This window comes from Apteryx rowi, unplaced genomic scaffold, assembly GCF_003343035.1.
Source record: "Apteryx rowi isolate R43461 unplaced genomic scaffold, aptRow1 scaffold_349, whole genome shotgun sequence".
Classification (NCBI taxonomy): domain Eukaryota; kingdom Metazoa; phylum Chordata; class Aves; order Apterygiformes; family Apterygidae; genus Apteryx; species Apteryx rowi.
The window spans coordinates 638,749-658,532 of NW_020449963.1; the positions used below are offsets into that span (position 1 = coordinate 638,749).

General features: G+C 38.0%; 1 protein-coding gene across 1 annotated transcript in view; it reads right to left on the minus strand.

Moving 5' to 3' along the window:
* Positions 1-19,784, minus strand: part of HDAC9 (histone deacetylase 9) — a 422,164-nt gene that overhangs the window by 134,308 nt on the left and 268,072 nt on the right. Inside the window, exons 13-15 of the mRNA XM_026072683.1 lie at positions 16,513-16,690; positions 9,905-10,038; positions 2,461-2,581 (exon numbers count right to left, since the gene is read on the minus strand). Of these exons, the coding sequence (XP_025928468.1) occupies positions 2,461-2,581; positions 9,905-10,038; positions 16,513-16,690 (433 nt within the window). The remainder of the gene's footprint in view (positions 1-2,460; positions 2,582-9,904; positions 10,039-16,512; positions 16,691-19,784) is intronic.

Here is a 19,784-nt window from a genome sequence, read left to right on the forward strand (position 1 = left end):
GCCAGTTTATATTCTGAAAGCATTAAGCGCATGAGAACTAAAACTGTGTGCATAATTTTCACTGATTTCAGTACTTAACAGCCATTTTGCTTTGCAGTCTTCCAGAGTTTTTTTCCTGAACATAGACACTGAGATAAGCATTTATTAACAAATAGTTAGGACAACTGAGTAGGACATTTCTATCCTTAGTCATACATAAACTTCATTCCCTCAACTGTTTCTTTTCTGTTTGAAAGATACAGAAAGTGCTTTTTAGAAACAAAAGAGCTTCAAACAGCGCAGGTGTATTCTTCCGACCATATAGAGGGAACAAACACTTTTCTGGAATGCAAGTGGAGAGCAAACTGTGCCTCCGTCTTTTGGGAAGGAATGGTTAGGTCCTCTTTTTCATTAGGATGCAAAGCCATTTTCTGATGGAACAATGTCTGTAGAAAAAATGCACTTTCATCAAAACAGAAATGTTTTATGAAACGTTGTTATTGATGACATTTTTGAACAGAAACATTTCCTTTAGATTTTTCTCCTTTGCTACACATCATTTTGAATTTTTATACTATACCAAAATATTAATTTTAGTGTCAGTATTGGTTAGGTTCAATGTCACTAAGCTGGGGACAATGAAAGGTGGGAGAGTGCATTTAATTTTGAGAAAATATAAGAAACAATTAAGTTCCTTTATATAAGAGTCGGAAAGCTCAAATGATTAAAACCTCCAGCCAAAACACAGACACATGCAAACGCGCGTGCAAAGGGTGCTCCACTGACTGTTGTCTTGGTAAAAGGCTGTGCGAGAGACAGCAGGAAAACATCCTGCAGAGACAGAAAAGGGCGTTAAGCCAAGGATACTCTCAGAATATATGCTAGGAGCGTGATCTTGATACAAACTATAGAATAAATGTTTTGGACTGAGTGTCGAATAAAGGAGGCAAAGAGTGTTGAATAAAAGAACTGTGAGCAAAGAAATGATTTTCTGAGATTAGATAAACAAAGCTTTCTTCAGTCTTTATACATAGGCAGGAATGAAGTAGGAGAACCCGGGTGCATTACTTTTTTCACTCCGTAACTGAAACTATACACTGCATCCCATATGCTAGTCAACCTTTGAGATCCAAAATGGGAACCATATTTTATATCACTGTATGTTATATTTAGTAATGTAAAAATTAAAATGAAATGAATCAAAAACAATAAAATCTAAATGAAATGCTTGACTCTATCAAAATGGAGCATTTTGACAATGTTGATGAACCCAAATCAAAATGTTTCCAAATTTTCATTTTGCAGGAATTTTTAAACATATGATTTTTCTTGGAAAAACTTGTTTTTGTTTTTGTTTTTAAATGGGGACTCTCCTGTACATAGCTAATTTGAGCTCCTGTCTTAATGCATCATACTATAAGTATTTTTAATCTTTGATGATGTCTTGTATAAGAAGGTATATAAACTTAGATAACACTGTAATGGAGACATTTTTATTACCTAGTCTTCACTGAAACAAGTCTGCCTTACAGAAGAAACTCTTAGCATCAGCTTCTAAAGCAAAATAATTTCCACATTTTACCAGAAGTGTGGGAGCAATTTCTTTTGATAGCTAGTATTGGTTTTGTTTGGTTTGGTTTTTATTATATTTAGGGAAAACTCCACATCTTACAATGAGTATTATAAAAATAGCAGAGATTTCTAGTATTGCATCTAGTGTGCTGGGACATAAAGGGCAAGATTTTAGTCACAGATTATTTCCAAAATGCACTATTGTATTTCCTTTCACATTCACTGCAGAAGGTCTGACAAGATGCTCTGCTTCGTGATACAGAGCTGAATTTAACCCTACTTTTCCTAATATAAAAGCACACACTGAGCGTTGGCTATGCATAGAGATATTTCATATGACAATGTCAGTTTTCTGATACTCTGTATATCCATAGGTCCATTTAATATATTGATTTTTTTTCCCTATTGTTGAGAAAGGTGTCATATTCAGCATAATGGGAAGGCATTAAAATAAAGTTCATATCTTAGTGAGATCTAAGCGTGGTATCTGTACTCAGTGTGGCTCAAATAATGATGGAAATAAAGCAAATGAGAACAGCAAACAAGCAATTCTGACAAGCAAGTGTGTCTTAAACTCCCATTTTCAAATCAAAGAACACAAGGAGACAGAAAACCAGCTGTGTTCCAAATTGCCATTGCCCTCTGATGGAGAACAAATTACAATAAAAGGTTAACATTTAGATGATTTTGAAGCAAATGTGGAGAAACTTCTATTGCTGTTTTCCAGCCTGTGCATTTTGCTAATCTATATTTGGCTTCCATTGTAACATTCTCATTCCACATAGCAATGCATTTGGAAAAAGTGAATTTTTGTCACACTGCTTGCCAAGTATTTTAAACTGACACCAGCTATGACTAATGACAGTGCTGGAATGTGCTGTTCTCAGTAGAATAGAGGCCTGTACAGACCTAGGAGTTTCCTGGGGTCCAGCTTCTGTCTGTTCAGGGGGCTGGTGCCATACAGCAGTGAATGATGTTCAGAGTGAACCAGCTGTATTTCCTCCAGACTGGCTTTTCGACCTCGAATTCGCTGAAAGAAAGCAGCAGAGGCCTACAATATTCCACTGACAATATTTAGGGAAAAAAAAGTAAAGGTCCAAAATAACATTTAGTATGATTAATAATGGGTAGAAATTGCATCATGCAGGAATGTGACACTGATTTGTTTATTAAAGTAATGCTATATGAAAAACAAATGCATGCATGGTTTATCACAAATGCTTCACTTACATCTTAGCAGAGTTAACTTAATGCAAGGTTTCACATATGAGAAAAAAAAAACTCCCTCTTTTTTATATTACATTAAGAGATAGAAACCAAAAGGTGAAGTATTTCGTAAGTAAGAAAGTTGGCTAGACAACTTCTCGTTTAAAAACAAAAGCTTATTCACACCTGTAAACTGCAGATGTATTCTGAATGAGGATTAATGCGTTTTGCCATATGACTAGTACCAGCGATTTACGTTGCTGGGAAGAACATGATCACAGTGAGGAGAGCCAGGGAGAGGAAGAGAATTAAAGGTTTAATAGTTAAACAAAATTTTTCTGTATCTTTTTTCTCAAATGTACATTTGCTCTCCCTGGATCTTTTTTCTGTCACATATGCTGACTCACTTGCTTCGCTATGTTTTTTGTAAGTATAGTTTCTTTCTTTAATTGTTTCTCCAGCCTGTACTATTCCCACTTAAATTAATATTAAAAAATCTGGCACTTCTTTCTCTAAATCTCTTGAAATGCTATCAGTTTAGGAAGGAAGGAAGATAGGAAATAAGGAAGAGAAGATAAAACTAACAGTTTCTTATTTAGCAGATCTGTTCCTAGTACATATTTGGAGTTACACACAGCCATAAAAAATATTTACTCCTCTGCTTCTGTTCCTGTGGTGCAGATTTTGCAGCTACAGCAAAATGAAGCAGATTTTGTTCAGGTTCAGGCATAATAAGCAGCACTGTCAACAAAGTTCTGATCCCAAGATCATTTTTACTGTTGATACTGGATAAGGTAGAGTGAAAACAGACTGATTTTAAGGTCTCAGATTCTCTTTGCAGAGCTGGTCACTAGGAGCACTTGGGGCAAAGCCTCTCAGGAGTGAGACTGTGACTCAGTCCAACTGTCAAGGTCTACAAACAGATACAGAATTTATCTAACTAGACCATTCTATTTTTACTAGACTGATTAACCTGTCACAAAAATACCACTCACAACTAGTTTTCCTAGAAGTTAATTTGTCATTCATATTATATCCATCACCTACTCACATGCATCTGAAAGCACCAACCTCTTCTCTGCGCTATCGGAAGAAAGCAACATTATACATATTTAAAGAGAACGTGCACTGAGGAAAAAAAGCAGTTGTCTGGGAGGGTTCAGAAGAACCAGGCACAATTTATTTTGAGTTAAGCAGTGGCATTTTTTTCTGAGTAATCAGGAAAAATTTCCTAAGAATTAGATCTAGATGACTGTGGAACAAGCTCCCCCAGGGAAATGGTGGAAGCCCTATTTCTTGCAGTGTTTAAAACTTAACTGGACACAGCAATGGAAAAAACATTTTAGGGAATGATCCAAGAGCTAAATGACTTAACAAACCTTTTTTTCATCTCTAATTTCTTCAGGCCTCTCCCAGTCTCACATGAGAATTTGTAGCAGTGCACTCACATCCTTTTAACACGCAGTTGCACAATCAAACTCAGCACATTATGTTACTTCATGGAGTCAGTAAACTCTATAATAGTTCTTCTGGGTCAGATAACATGTTTTTCTTCACAAGTAAGGTAACTAGTAACATTTATTTGTTCATCCATTCTCACTAAGGACTGTTTCTAATAAATTGCTTTAAAATATATATACCCAATTCTTCATAGAGAAATAGGAAAGGGAGGATAGCTCTTAGGACAGCTAAAACAACTGTATAAGAAAAGTAAAGAGATATTTGAGACAGGTCACATCAAAGAACCTTGAGTAAAATACTCACTCTCCGGTCATATATTTTCTACAAGTTATATAAAAACTCTTTAAGACATGCTTAAAAGAGTTAATTGTCTGGCTCTTTTTTAAGTGCTGCTAAATGCCATATCACTTTAACTATAAAAGGACCCACAGACAGCCATGACTTATGATAGGGATCTCTGTGGTATCCTGTGGAACACAGTGCTTTGCTCCAACAGGGCAGGGTCTGGAAGTGGCCCCCAAAAGGGTCAGAGAGCTGGAGAATTTTGCCAGCGAGCTAGGTATTACCCAGAATTGCCAGCCAGATTCTCCAGAGCAGAAACAGATTGTGCAGAAACAGGTCTAGTGGAGAAAGCGAAGAGCATCAAAGAGGATGCCCCACTCCAGGCAACCCCGGGCAATGAGTTTGTCAGGGTGCAGCCAAGGGCTACAGCTAAGAGGGCAGGCACAGCTCAGAGCTGCCATTTCTCCACTGCTTCTCCAGCTCTAACCTCGAGCACCAGTGAGCGAATGGCAGGAGGACGGGGAGGAAAAACAGTTCACACACATGTGCTGTTTCTGCATCCCCCATCCTCATTTGATGTTCCTTTCATCCCACCCTTGATGTATCTCTGTTTGTCAAGTCATTTTTAGTAACATTAAAATTCCAGCTACCTAAGGTTCCACATAGAGGGGAAAAATAAGCGATAGTAAAAAGCTTCTAATAATTGCTAAGAATAATTCTTCTTACATAATGATGTCAGATCTATAAAAGCACATGTCGTAAGTCTGTTACCAGAATCTGAAATCATATCATTTCAGTTATGCAAAGCAATAGTTGTTAGCTCTCACTGTCATGAGCTATCAGACAACAACATATGCATTTTTATAACTTTAGGCATGCACTTTTATCCACCTCTTTTTTAATTTCAAAGTGTCCTTTATTTTTATTAGCCATGGTAGTATCTAAAGCCTAAAATGTAGTAGAAAGCAGAAAATCGGCATAAAGCCAGTGAAAAAGATGTTCCGCTTCTTAGAAAACCAGAAATAGCATAGTAGAATGCGTGAACAGTATTTGTTTCTTTTGGGAGGAATTTGAAAGGGCTTTTTTGGTCATACATTCCTAACAAAAGGCAGGTCACTCTTCTCTAATATACATGAAAATGTGTGTGTTTTTTTTCTCCCCTCACACATGCAGTTCTCTCATCAGCTGGGACAACTCACGAGAGCAAAATACTGCATCTGAGGGCTTCAAAAACCATTCTAGAATTAGAAAGTTATTCTTTCCACAACAGGAAAATACTTTCACCATTCTTAGAATTTAAGGTCAGAAAGGACTGCCTACTCTGGTCTCCTGTTTAAAATAGACCATTAAAGTTTCACACAGAAAACCTCTATTAACCTAAAGATTTTGGTTATACTTCCAGCAGACTAAACTCTTGCACAGTTAGAGATTGAAAAAGACAAAAGTGACACTGCCTGTGTCTCTCTACTAAACTAATAAGAATAGTTGACATAGCTTAAGCACTATTTCTCACTCAGATCTCTCAGTATAAGGTGTCTATTCCCATTACTGCAGCTATTTGTATGGATATAGTGTCTCTGAAATTCCCTCGTGCTATCTGGTTTGTAAACAAACCAGAGTCTGCTGAGTCTTTCCTGCCTTTCTGAGATTTCTCATTGTTGTTTAATCCTCTATTGGTTTTTTGAAAATGCTCACAGATAACATTAATCTTTTGGCCAGTTGGTACATGCACATCTTTCTCTCACGCGCACATGGAAATTGCAAGCATCACTCTCACATACATTCACACACATAGAGATGCATTTATTTTCTTTTTGTGTTTTACAGTACCTAACATGAATAGGGTCAACACTACAAGGGTTTTTTTTGTTGTTGTTGTTTTTGCTTTTAAGTGTCTTCATGGAGTCTCTTTTCCCTTATTGCTTCTTTTGTGGTAAACTAAGATTCAGAGTGTGGAATTTCTTTTATTTATTTCAGTCCATGAAAACCAGCAAACTCAAGGGTTTTGAATTTTAAATTCTTCCATTCTGACTCCTTCAGTCCATGAGATGCAGACAGCAGGAGCTGCAAGGTGCCTCTCTAATCCAGAAAACTATGAAAATTCAGATCAAATTCCATGGTGAAAAAGAAAATGTTGCTGGACCACCATCCCTATGGGAAATAGAGGTGGAGGCAGTAAGTGGGACCACATATACACGCCCCTTTTCCTTTCTAAAATTGTGCTGATCAGTATAGCCTGATGTCAGTCATGTGTGCATAAATTATGGCCCCACAGGAGCTGTGCAAATACTTCCTCTCCACAGAACAAGTAGAAAGCAGACACCACTACCAAAACATAATTCAGTCCTCCTTTTGTCCCAAAGGTAGGGCAACTATGCATTGCTCTTTACTAAGAGCAAGTTGAAAAAAAGACAATAGATGTTTTTATGCCAGTCTTTGCGTCTTTTAGTTGCCCTGTTCTGGTGCCACCCTTTGACATTTGACTATTCTATGTCCATCAGCCTTTATCAAATGCAAAACTGGCATTTCAAAAAACAGAGGCAAAACTGTTAACCTAATGCAAAAGTATTATAATACTTTTGTTTTACCAAAACATATTTTATATACCAGGACTATAAAAAAAAACACTACAGGAGGAAAATGACTGCATTTTCTTGCCCTGGGCTCAATCTTTAGTAAGTTTATAAAACTCACTAAGAAAATTCTCAGGACTGGCTGTGATCTAAATGTTTTTATTTTTCCTTTGTCTTCTGAAATCTGATGAGGGGGGTGCTCCATCCATTTAGAAGAGTGATGGGATTAAAAACAAAACAAAACAAAAAAAACCCTAGAACTAGTTTTTTGATTTAGCAAAACTCTTGCAAACCCTTGTTTGAATAACTCTAGAGTTCAAATACCTATGGATAGAAAGACAAAATACAGTCTGGAGAAGTAAGTCCTTTTGGCTGCATCTGCAGCAGTAAATTGACCAGTGCCAGGAAATATTCCCAGGCAGAGGAACACAATCATCTGTACTATTAAATTGCTAAAGTGGTCCTTCACACTGTTTTGGCCGAGGAAAAACTAGCGCTCTCCCAAACAGCTCCCAGACATGGTTTGGTTGCTGGCATGGACCAAGGAGCATTCCTGATACTATAAACATGGGCCTTTCCATGCCAGTTGGCCTGAGCAGCGGAGAACAGTCCCAGGCACATTTAATTTTGTAGTGAAGACACAGCTTTGAGTACCCCAGTCAAACCTTGTTATGATTTTACCAAGTTATATTTTAAAAGTCATGCTACACATGGGGGCTATGAGAGGAGTATACGCAGGGCTGACGCAGTGCTCACTGCAGTTAACACAAGTCACCCCTTGCCTGGTTGGTGATGACTGGGTTCTTCATACACATGGGCTCTCTCCTCCCCAGGGCCACAGACGTGAACTGTGTAAGAGGATTAATCCACACCATGTGATTTAGGAACCAGGTCTTACTCCCCGGTGCAGATAACAAAGATTGTATAGACATTGATTGTTCATTTGCATAAAGGTTTCTTGCTAGAGTAAGAAAACAGGGAGGGCCCCACGGACACACAGCTGTGACTAAGGGTACATACAGTGCATGGTGCGGTGCAAGATAAAGAGGTCAGAGCTACCTCTGACTGTATTATCTTGGTGCTGAAAATACCTCATCAGATGAAGAGTGGGACTGCAGCCTTGCTAATTCACCTGCTTCCTGGGCAATCTCCAGGCCAATAATCCTAGCAGAGGTCTTTGCTAACACGCTTCTGTCATTAACAGTAGGGCTTGCCAACTAGTGCTGACTTCTGTTGTATAGAGGAATCCTGTACTACTTTTTAATGAAAAACTTTATGCAGGTTCAGAGTGACTGCAGAGTTTCCTGAATGGCTGTTGCAGGTTGATGCTCCTGAGCTGCCCTTCACACTTGTTGCACGAGGCAATGGACATGGCAGAACTTGACCAGTGGGTCTCCCCACATTGCCTCACTCCTTCAGACAGAAACTCGGGGAAATTATGTTAAGAAATTACATTAAGAAATATTAATGTGCATTCCGAAGTCAGCAAAAGAGATAATGCAGTTGCTTGTGATGCTTTGGCTCTGCATCCCTAGTGTAGTATATTCTGCAATGGAGTTTAATGGTGATAACCTATTATTTCTTGAATAATGCATTAACCTCTCCTTTAGACACCCAAGTCATATATTCAGCTGAATAACTTTTCTAAAGAATCCAGGCACCTCTGAAGCAAATCACTTCAGCCTTCCTCATTTTGAAAAGCAAGCATATTTCAGGATGTGCTTAGTGTCAAGCAAGCAATAAAGAAAATTCTGTGAAGCAAAGGACAGATTAGATCATCAAATGTAATCCTGTCTTTAGCTACATAAGAGAACCAAGATACTTGACACTTGGCTCCTTGCATTGCAGCAAATCTTTGCAGACAGTCACTAATTCACCTCCAAAAAGAGCTATTGTGCAAGTTACCTTGGATTTGTAAAAAATCTAAGTATATAAAAAGAAGCAAATCAAAAAATGGAGTATATGAATCCAGGCAATGGGTGGGTTCCTACAAAATGTAAGCAAACAATTATTTTCCTCAATAGTAGTTTTCACTGAGCTTTTTTAAAACTTGTGCTGCAATGCAGTAAGCTCCCTCAATTGCCACATGCTTTTGCAGAACTTGACAGTGCCACACCGCTCACGGGAAGCGGTAAGTAGTAGGTAAAGATTTCTTTTTCAGTAACCAAGAGCCTGAGAATGAACTTGGGAGCCCATATTCAATTCAAGTATAATGCTTTAATCTACAGTTTTATGAAGTAAATCAAAACAGAAGAAAGTTTCACAGTTGCTCTGATATTGCCTAGGAAATTGGGCTTAAATATCTTGATTTTTGACTCAGTAACATTTTAGTCCTGGCAAATGAAAATGCTCATGAAAACAGGCTTTATAACCTGAAACAAGACAAGATGCAACGTGCTTATGGAGTGATAGGAACTACATTAAAAAATAAATAAATAAAAAATAAAAGCAAAAGCAGTGTCCTATGCTGTTAACTTTTTGAAGAAATTAAGAATTGTGTTATTGGAAGGACTGTACGTGCTATTTGCTACTACCTGTCTATCCTCCTGTACCAAGGTGAGGATCACAGTTATGTCTGGATTTCATGTCCTGATGCTTGTGGATAAATGACTTTCATTGTATAAATTCTTTGTTTTATGACTGAGAAGCATGCTTTCCTAAAATGCACTATTTTAATATCATGAACTAATTCCAAATAATTCCTAAAACAAATAACTCTATTATTATAGAAGAAAAACAGATTTAGAATTTAATAAATTTGCCCTTTACTTAAACAAGTAAACTACCTGGTCTTTATTTATTTATTTATTTATTTATTTATTTATTATTACCTCACACTTGTTTAGCAACCCAGTTTCTTGCAGCCTTGACCAGATGCTTTGTATCCTTCCAGCATGTTCAGGGTGATTAGTATAGTTGCCACACATACACTGGTGCTTCAGCATCAGACTGTCATACACAACACCTTCAGCACAAAGACAGTACAATAAGAAACAGTAAGTAAAAAAAATGCAAGTTATACAGTCACATGCCATGTATATTACAGAACAACTGGATTTTATTTGTCTGTAAGAACGAGATGAAAATTCTGGATCTTTATTCCCCTTAACTCTGGGAGACTCCAAATTTAGACTGAAAAGATGCATCTTGTATCATCCAGAAGGTAAAAATGAATCCCTAAGAAATTATACTAGCAGACAGTATTAACTGTACAGAAAAAGGCAATGGGTAGTCTCTTCTAATAGCTTTTATGGCTAGAAAAAAAAATCAATCAAATTACTGAATAATTTATTTGCTCTTTCTCTAGTGGATAGTTAAGGCTGTAATCAATCTGTTTATAACAAGAAAAGGTCATGTTTTCATTGCAGTGTATGAAGAAATCATTCAGAAAACCCCCTTTTTAATATCTTTTAAAACGACAATACCACTCTGCATTTATATTGATTAACTAATACTATATTCATTCCAGATCTTAAAGCATGTCATATATACATTTCAGAGAGTTGCAGCCATGGCAGTCAGAGCCCTTTTTTCATTAAAAGAAGTTCTACCCACTACTGAATTAGGACCAAATCCTGTTGTTAGATGGCAATGCAAGGTTCCTTTTCAATTTTTTGCTTTCATTTATGCAAGGACAGAACAACTTTATAGGGAACAGCTATCAATATCACATTTCTCTGTAGCTGTATGTTGTAGGAGAAAGAGAGGATTCTAGCCAGTAGGCTCAGAGCTAAACTAACCGTCAATTTTCAAGGCTTTCAAACCAAGTCAGAGACACTGAAAAACAATCTAATTTATTTACTCATTGTTTGCATTTTCCTCAGAAATGTCTGAAACAAAAAATATTTTCCTTACCACTGTGAAGCATTTTTGTTTGGGAAAAACTTGGATTTTTTCTTTCCCTTACAGTTGAAAGGGACTCAAATTAACAATTTCTCCAAGCTACAAAACTTGGCGTTCAAAACCTCTTTCTTATGTGCCACCACTACTTGGGATGCCAACACAGTTCTGGGAAAATTGTGTTAGCCTGCTACTGAAAAGTCAGCCAGCAAAGAAAATACAAAATTAAAGTCCAGATTCAACAACATGCTCAATACCGCCCTTATTCAGCAAAGTCCTTGAATGGGTATTGAACTTTATTAAAGTGTTTAAGAACTCTGCAGAATAGGAGTCTGTTTACATTGTGGGTAATGCAAAGTTCAGGTTCTGAGATAATTCACTTAGAAGGCAGAAATTTTAAATTATACTGCTCTAGAAATATTTATGCTGCCATATTACTTGGCTCATGTACTTTAGATCTGATCTTCTGGGATCTTCTTACTTAAGCCAAAATGATAACGTGACAATTATGTTTATCATAAGGAGAACACAAAAATAATATCTTGGTGCAGCATGACTAAGTTTATGCTGAATTATTATCTAACAAACTGAATAGTGCATTAGCAATAAATTCTTATACTTACTTTCTTGGTTTGTTTTCTTTTAAAGAAAAAAAACAGAACCAGTGAAAATCTGGAGCTAATAAACTAATAGAGCTTAAAATCTCTGCTGGCATTGCCAAAGCAGTTAATAATTTCCTTTCTCTGCAGTTATTTGCATTGTGCAGTTTATCAGCTTCGCTGCTCTATCATCAGGTCTTATAAGTTATTTGAAATAGCAAGTGTGCATGTAAATAGGTGCACACTTACATACCTTGCTTTCCTTTTCTTGGCACCCGCAGTTTTAACTAATCAATTCTATCGTAAATTCTGATTGTACAATTCACCAGTGGTCATTTACAGTTAAACAAAAAACCCTTTCCTCTGCCCAACAGAGAAGGTAACAGACTGGATTTTCTGGAGTGTTTAGATGCTAAATGTACAGGTATGCATCAGGATGTTCAACAAGGACTGAGAGCAGAGTAGGTACTTATATCCAATGGACTTCAATGAAAGCACTTGTTAAATGTTGACAAAAGTAGCTGAAAGTTTCTCCTGCCTGCCACTCTTTCAACCAGTATTTCATCCTAATTATGAGTGTTCCCTGCAAGGTTAGATTTGCATAATCCAACCTTCAGTTAAAAGAAATAAAATATAAATTTTTTACTATGCTACTTTTATACAGAATCAAGATGTTGTGTAATAACTGCACTTTTTGGTAAACTATATCAGGGTTGCAATTAAACAGTCATTTTGAAATAAAATGCTGAAACTATGTATTCAGGGTGCCTCCTCTGGCTGATACAGGTATAAACATCCCATTCTCACTGGTGGCAGTACTACTTTACTAGTATGTTTTCCAAAATAGAATATAACTAAAAATGTAATTGTATAGCATGTGAATTATTTTGTCCAAATCAAAAATTGGGTTAGGTCAGTAGTGTATGACAGAAACATCCACTCCAAACCTTTAAATAGTAAGATATTCACACCAGTGAGTGTAAAATTTATTTCTAAACAGGATTAATTGATTTAAGAAAAGTCTGAAATACATGTTTTCATTTATTGCAGCCATCTAAATTGATTTAGGATGTGCAAGTAATTCAGATGTGTGGCTGCTGGTCACACAGCACATGTGCTTGGTACAATACCACAATGCAGCAGTAGAGTTTACTGCTAAAAATAGGCTGTAGGATTTCCCTAGCAGGATTCAGCCAATAATCTCCCCACCCCCACGAAAAAGAGTGAGAAAGAGAGAGGGAGACAACTGTTTTCAATTGCAGACTGCTGTGAAATATTAATAAAAGATGGTTACTCTGTCTCTCCAGAACAAATGCCTACAGCCAGATTCTGCTCTCAGATTCCTTGTGTAAATCTGAGCAGCTCCACTGAGACTGGTGGATTTATTCTGGATTTACACCAATATCACTGAGGTCAGAATGCGGCCCTGATGACAGACTGGAATGGTGACACCACTGAACCATGTAATGATAGACGACACAGGACAAAAGAAACTGAATTTGCACTGAGTCAGAAAAAGCAAGGTCTTCCTAGAGGGGACTCCCTGACATTCATTCTATTCCAAAATATTTTATTTGGGTCAGCTTCTTTTAATATTGTTTTGAAGAGAGGGGAGAGAGAGAGAGATTTAAAAATCGTTGGCTAGCATCATGCTTTGAAGAAATGTCATGGAGAACAACAATACCAAAAAAAGGCCAAGGGGACAGGTTCTAATAAATTATTCAGAATAAAAATCTAAACTAAATAATAGCAAATCTTCTGTAAATCTTCTAAATGAACATCAAGTAGATTTTATATTCTTTTCCATCTTTAACTCATTGTGTTGTGTATACACTACATATATACTGCCTAGCTCTCTTACAATCATCACCATTACAATTCCCTTCAGATATTTGGCTAAGAACATTTTTTCTCATGACTCACAAAAATATAGGCTCATTTTGATCCTGGTGTAATATTCTGCCCTAACAGTTTTCTTCCTGCTTTTTTTCTCTTCCAAGAATATATTGTCTTTAAATAGAAAAATAAACAATAAGGAATAATTTAAGGCAGGGAGGGGTTTTTTTTGTTTGTTTGTTTTGTTTTGTTTTACACAATAACTTATAAGGCCTCAATTTGGCCTCACTTTGTGCTGTACTAGATTTTTCTCCCTCTCCATCCATTCCTTCCTTCCATGTTTATACAAATGTTGGGTAATGCAGCAACTCTTGTGGGTAAAGGCTGGCTGCATTTTGTGCTCTTTTAAGGAAGCAAAGCATAGAATCACAGAATAATTCAGGGTGGAAGGGACATCCAGAGGTCTCTAGCCCAACCCTCTGCTCAGAGCAGGTCAGCTTTGAGATCGGACCAGGTTGCTCAGGGCTTACATACCACAGGATGTTGGAAAGGCTGAACAGTAATAAATAAAAACTGGGTCTGTGTCCTATCTTTCTTCCCTCTGACTAATCAACATATGCTAGGGCACTGTCCAGACACAGAAAAAAATATGCAAAAATAAAACTATACCGTATCATACCATTCCTTAATAACACATATATCTCATATTATTCACAGAAATAGTATTTCAAAGTCTGAGCATTATTACACCAAAGATGATAATTTCATACAATCAAAAATAGATCTATTTTCAGTGCACCCAACTGCAGTGATATAGATTATAGAAGTAAACAGGAAGAGAAATAGACAGTTTTATTAATTCAGGGAACGAGAGCGCAGGGTACACAATCAGTTTCAACAACTCAGATTCAAGTTCAGTTTATGCCATCGCAGAGCCAGCAACTTTAGAGCCACCTTGCCATTTCAGCTGAGCTTAAGAGAAGCCTAGAGAGATGTCAAAGATGAGGATTTCTCTGAGGAGAAAGGAAAGGTTTCCTCATGAACACAACGGTTGCGTTTTCTGTTGGACCTGCAGACTGGGCAACCAGTGGGCACCGGCTGGCCAGTTAGCATACATACAGCTCGGGAGCAGCTACAGCACCACACCATGCCTTCCTCAGCCACTACAAAACGGATGTAAAAGGGAGATGAAGGTACAGAGAGCAAGGGGAGATGCAGAAGCAAGAAGGGCCTGAGGTTGTGAGAACATGGGAAAGGAGCTCAATGATTGACTGAGAATCTCAGTTGTAATAAGCTGCATTTTTTTCTCTCTTTCTTTCTCCGAATCTCACCACTATTGTTCACATAACAATGCTTTTCTAAAAGGATAAGATTAAACTGTCTGCCTGATCTTAATACAGCCCAACTGTGCATGTGCACAATCTGCATTTCCTCATGCAACTCCAGTGTGTCTAAAACCTTATCAAGCTTCCTTGTGTCAAATCTCAAGCCCTTTACACCTGGTATGCCCCATTACCTGACATCGTCTCCATTCAATATCTGTCCCACATCATTTCATTCCTTCTCTTTCTCTTCCATCTCAATTTCATGTTTTCTTCCTTAATCAGTGCCACTAATGCCACAATTCCGCAGATATATGTTACCCCACTGGCCCCAATCTGAGGACTTACAGTGGGAGGTGTCAGTAAACTTGAGCAATCAGATTCAAGCAGCAGCCTTTAGATTTGCAATTCCATTCAACTTTTCCAGTGGAATAGCAGATTTCTGAATAGGACATTGAAGCCTACACACGGTAAGCTTGCTTTAGTTGTCTTCTGTGAATCTTTTAAAATTAGTTTAAAATATTTTAGGGACTCTATGAATGACAGCTAGAAAAATAGTGGCCTTGCTTAACATTCCTCTCTATGCACAGCTGGTCTTTTTGCTGAAACTCATGGAAAGTGTATTAGCATGTTTCTCTTTATACAGTCCAAACATTTCTTATCCAATAAGTGAAAGGCCTAAATTGACAGCATATTTACAGAAGAGGAAATTATGTCTTTCATCTTTGAATGTCACTTGCATCCATTCACCCACTTACTTTCTGTGTTTTAAGGCTATCTTTTTTTCTTTTGCACTTTTTTATTTAAAATAATAAATGTAAAATAATAAATGCTGCTTTCAAAGTCCACATTCCACACAGAGAGATGGGACAGCACGTTGTCCAGTACACAGCCAAATACAGTGCCCATTAAGGACTCCACCCCTACATCAGTCCACAGTCATGGTCTCAAGAATCATAAGCTTTTAGAGCATGGCAAGTTCTGCCAACCAATGTGAAGGAATTAATACTTATGGCAGAAACCTGAATAAGCAGCATCTCTGGGTACCGTCACTCCCCTTTTCTTGCGCACAAAGTGAAACTTTGCTTCTAACCATGCTGCAATGTCACACTGAGATTCACGCTGTTACAAAGTTAGACCTCTTGGAAGGTTAGGTTACCTATAATAAGAAAGATATTCTGTGGTCCTTTTTCTCCCTTTCCATGAAGGTTTTGGGGGTCCTAATCACTCTGCTTTGGACAACCTAGATGATACCTATATGAGATGCTCCCTGAGTGACTGGACTACCCAGTGCCTGACCAGGAAAACTTTCCTCTGTAGAGTTTTTCACACAACTGCTGAGAGACATCAAAGTTATAGTTGACATCACCTTCCATACAGCTTTGCTTTTGCTACAGTAAAAACAACCCTGTAGCATAGACTGACTTGTCAATTAAAGATGTTGAGAATTATACTGCAGCTTCACTACTTACTGGTGGTCTTTCTCCAACTTATTGGTGGTCTCTTTACAAAACAGGCAACAAGAACATGGAGAAAAGAGCCAGAGGATAGGGAAATGAAAGAAAAAGCTATAAAGGACTTAAAAGCAGCAAAAATGCACCTGTTGTTATATTGTCAGAGCCAGTCAATGATAATAATTCATGACTGTATGAATATTAACCCTGTGATTTATCAGCTGCACTGGCTGACTTGATGCCAGTACAACGTCATAAAACCAGGGACCAGTGAGGCTAAAAATGAATGTATTGCTGCAGGAGGTATTCAAAGAATTTAAATCAGTTGATCCTACATGAACAAACGCATTTGCCCTGCCTATTAAAAGCGGTCTTTAGGGAAACCTACCGGTTGTGTAGACATGCTGGCTGGGCTGGTCCATTGCTGGGTGAGGTAATGTGGAATCAGCGGGGGAAGACGGGGTCCTGGAAACAGGCCGATGTTTATCTAATCCTGCCATGCCAACTGTAACCATCTGAGCCTGGTAGATTTGCAACTGGTGGACACGCCGATGAGCCAGGAACTGCTGTTGCCAAGAAAACAGCACAGTAGAACGAAACGTGAGAAGGGATCAAGTAAGACACTGAGGGAAACATGTCAACAAATTAAGTTCATTAGGTCAGGGCTGTAATAAACAGTGTGAAAAAAAATGCACCTAAGACCTAGTCAATAAATCCATTCAACAGATGTTTTCACACTGACAGTGTGGGCTGCTGACTTTGCCAGAGAGTGGGTGATGGCAGGCAACCTGTCAGTTCTCCCTGACAGAGGAAAAGACGGCTTCACACACAGAGATTTATAAAAGACTAAAGGTTTTTTTCAAATACATAATATGGTGTTATAACATGCACTGTTATGTTCGTACACAGATAAACAAAAATAAAAACTTCTTGTAATACCGAAGGCTAAGAGCAGTGTCCTTATAACTCAGTACCTAATTTGCTGAACAAGCGTGAGGCTAATTTCTACAGAGGACTCACCAGACTCTTTCTAGAGCTGCCTGAAAAGCAGGAACATTTTGCATGTAAGTTGTCACAGATCATTTAGAAATTCAGGAATGGTTACATGAGATCCCACTTAGGGACCATCTTTTTTTGTCATAACAGCTGCTGGCTGTAGGCAGTGCCAAATGCTTTAGTGAAAAGTAGGCAGGTGTGAAAAAGATCAAGACAGAGTGGAAAGGCAGATTTTATCCTCTATTTTGTTTGTCAACAAAAGATGATTTTTCCTGACATGAAAAAAGCTGAAACTCTGGCCCTACTGAAATCAGTAGAAACTTTGGCATTCACTCACTCTGCAGAATAGGATTGCTTCCCAAGTCTTTTTTTTCCCCTCCGATTTTTTTCTATTTTGTACATATAGACCTAGAACCTCAACAGAACGTGTATGCAAAGGTGAGACAATTTCTAACCAGTCTGCACTCTAAATTCGGCTGAAATTCAGACCTCCATCTTAGAACTACAGACTTCATTTATCTTCACCAGGACCTGGTATATATGCAGGCATATATGGATTTTTTTTTTCCCTGAACCCAATAGCATTTAGTAGCGCCGTATGGTCCCGCTCAAGACAACAGGTTAGGCTGCTGAGGGCCTGGCCTGCCCCGGGAGGTGTTGCTTGGTGTCCAGAGAGGTGAAGCAGAGCTCACACTGCATGGGAAGGCAGGTGGAGCACCCGGGGAGTACCCCAGCCCCTCACTAGCTGCAGAATGAACCCAGAGTTCGTAGGAAGTGTCAATGTCTATCCCCCATACTAAAAAAAAAAAAAAAACTTCCATGAAAATGAGTGCTCATGAGTAACAGCTAAAATGGGAACAAATGCTTCAAAAGGCAACCTCAAAACCCACACTGAGGTCATGGACAGGGTAAATCACCTGGGACTTTGTCATAAGTGATTAAATATAGAAAAAAAAATATGAGTAAGTAAAAAGAGGTTTTACAAGAAATGGTTTGGGGTCATGAACCATCTCCCTTTCATCAATACAGTTCCCCAATTTTTTTTTTTTTTTTTTTAGTATTATTTTTGGTTAATGTATGCTGACAGGAAGCTGTTATGTATGCCAGGAATTATTTGGAGGTATCTGAGAAAGTCTGTGTAACCCCTTCCTTATGAACATAACATAAAATAGGATTCCTTCCTAAACTGCCTAAGTGCCTTACTGCTTTTATTTAGTTTCTCTGATGGTTTTAATTGCAGTGAATTTTCAGAGGGGCATTTGTTGTGCTCCTAGGTATACACATCTTTCATAATCTTCGTTGCAGATGTGTGTGAGTGGAAAGGAGAAGCGAAGAATTAACTATGGATGCATATTATCATGTGGAATATTCTGCCTGTGGAGAACAAAGGTAAATAAATCCCTTTCTGAGAATACAGCATTAGTTTTCCTCAGTGCTGGCTTAGAGCTCAAGAGGTATTTTGCTGTCTGTGGCACCATTGCTCTCTGCATCGTACAGTCACATGGTGACAGCAGCACTAGCATGCAGGTGTCTCCCTGATGTTAGTCTATTCACCAGCTCCTAGCCACTTTTCCAAAGCACTGGGGGCTAGCTAAGTGGTTTGGAAGAAGCAATGCTCCTACCTGCTAGAGCCTTCCTTCATCACACAGAGCTTGACTCTCACCTATGAAATCAGCAGAGTGGTTGTTATTTCTGCTGCTCTTCTCAATCTCATAGGTTGCTTTAATTAAATAGATAATATCTGTGTAGTTCTTCTATCCAAGGGACTTATGCTGTTGGTTTTTAGTGTTCACACTAACTAATGATATTTAATTAATTGAGACCACTTTTCTGCTAATTACTAGAGTGTAGAAAGCAAAGGGGATTGCTCCCTGTTGGAATGCTCTTCAAGATAGTGTATCTTTCCTCAGTGAGATATTTTGGCAGTCTGTATTAAATAGTATTAATTAAATATTCTGAAGGAAGTCTGTTTGGAAATTTGGCTCTCAGTGAGGTTTGAGGGGATTTGCACCATGCACAGATGTTTCTGTTTGGACTTTCCTCAGTGCTGGTTGACTTAGAGCACTGAGCCTTTAGAGCTGTCTTTTCTGCATTTTTTTACTTTCAAAATTGAACTTCACTTGTGCAATGCCTGCACAATTTTTTCAGTGAAGCCATAAGTTAGTTATTTAATCAATATCTAAAATTTAGTCTATTCAGGTCTCTGACATGAAAGAGTTAATTTAAGTGAGTTTATCTGATCTCTTCTGGTGTCTTGAAGAAGAGGGAGCAAAATGTGGTACACTATGAAATGTAAGTAAATAATTCAGAAAGATGTTCTTACCTGTGCTTGTAAAAAGACTAGGTGTTTTTGTCTGTGTAGTCTATGTGCCTATATTGAGGGACATGAATAAATCAGGATGATTCTTTTTTTTAATGTTACTCGACCTGTATGAATTTCACCAAGAGCCAGCCAGCTCTGTATTTTAGCAATTTGTCAAAGCCCAAGAAGAGAGCTTGTTCCTGCTCCCCTGTATTTTCCTTCTAAAGTGTTTTGTTTATATCATTCTCCCCTCCTCAAATGAAACCAGATACATACCTAGAACTTGACACATGTTTATCAGCATAATCTGTCCAGGGAAGGAGAAGAAATCTGTGGAAGATTTTAAGCTGAATGACACCTGA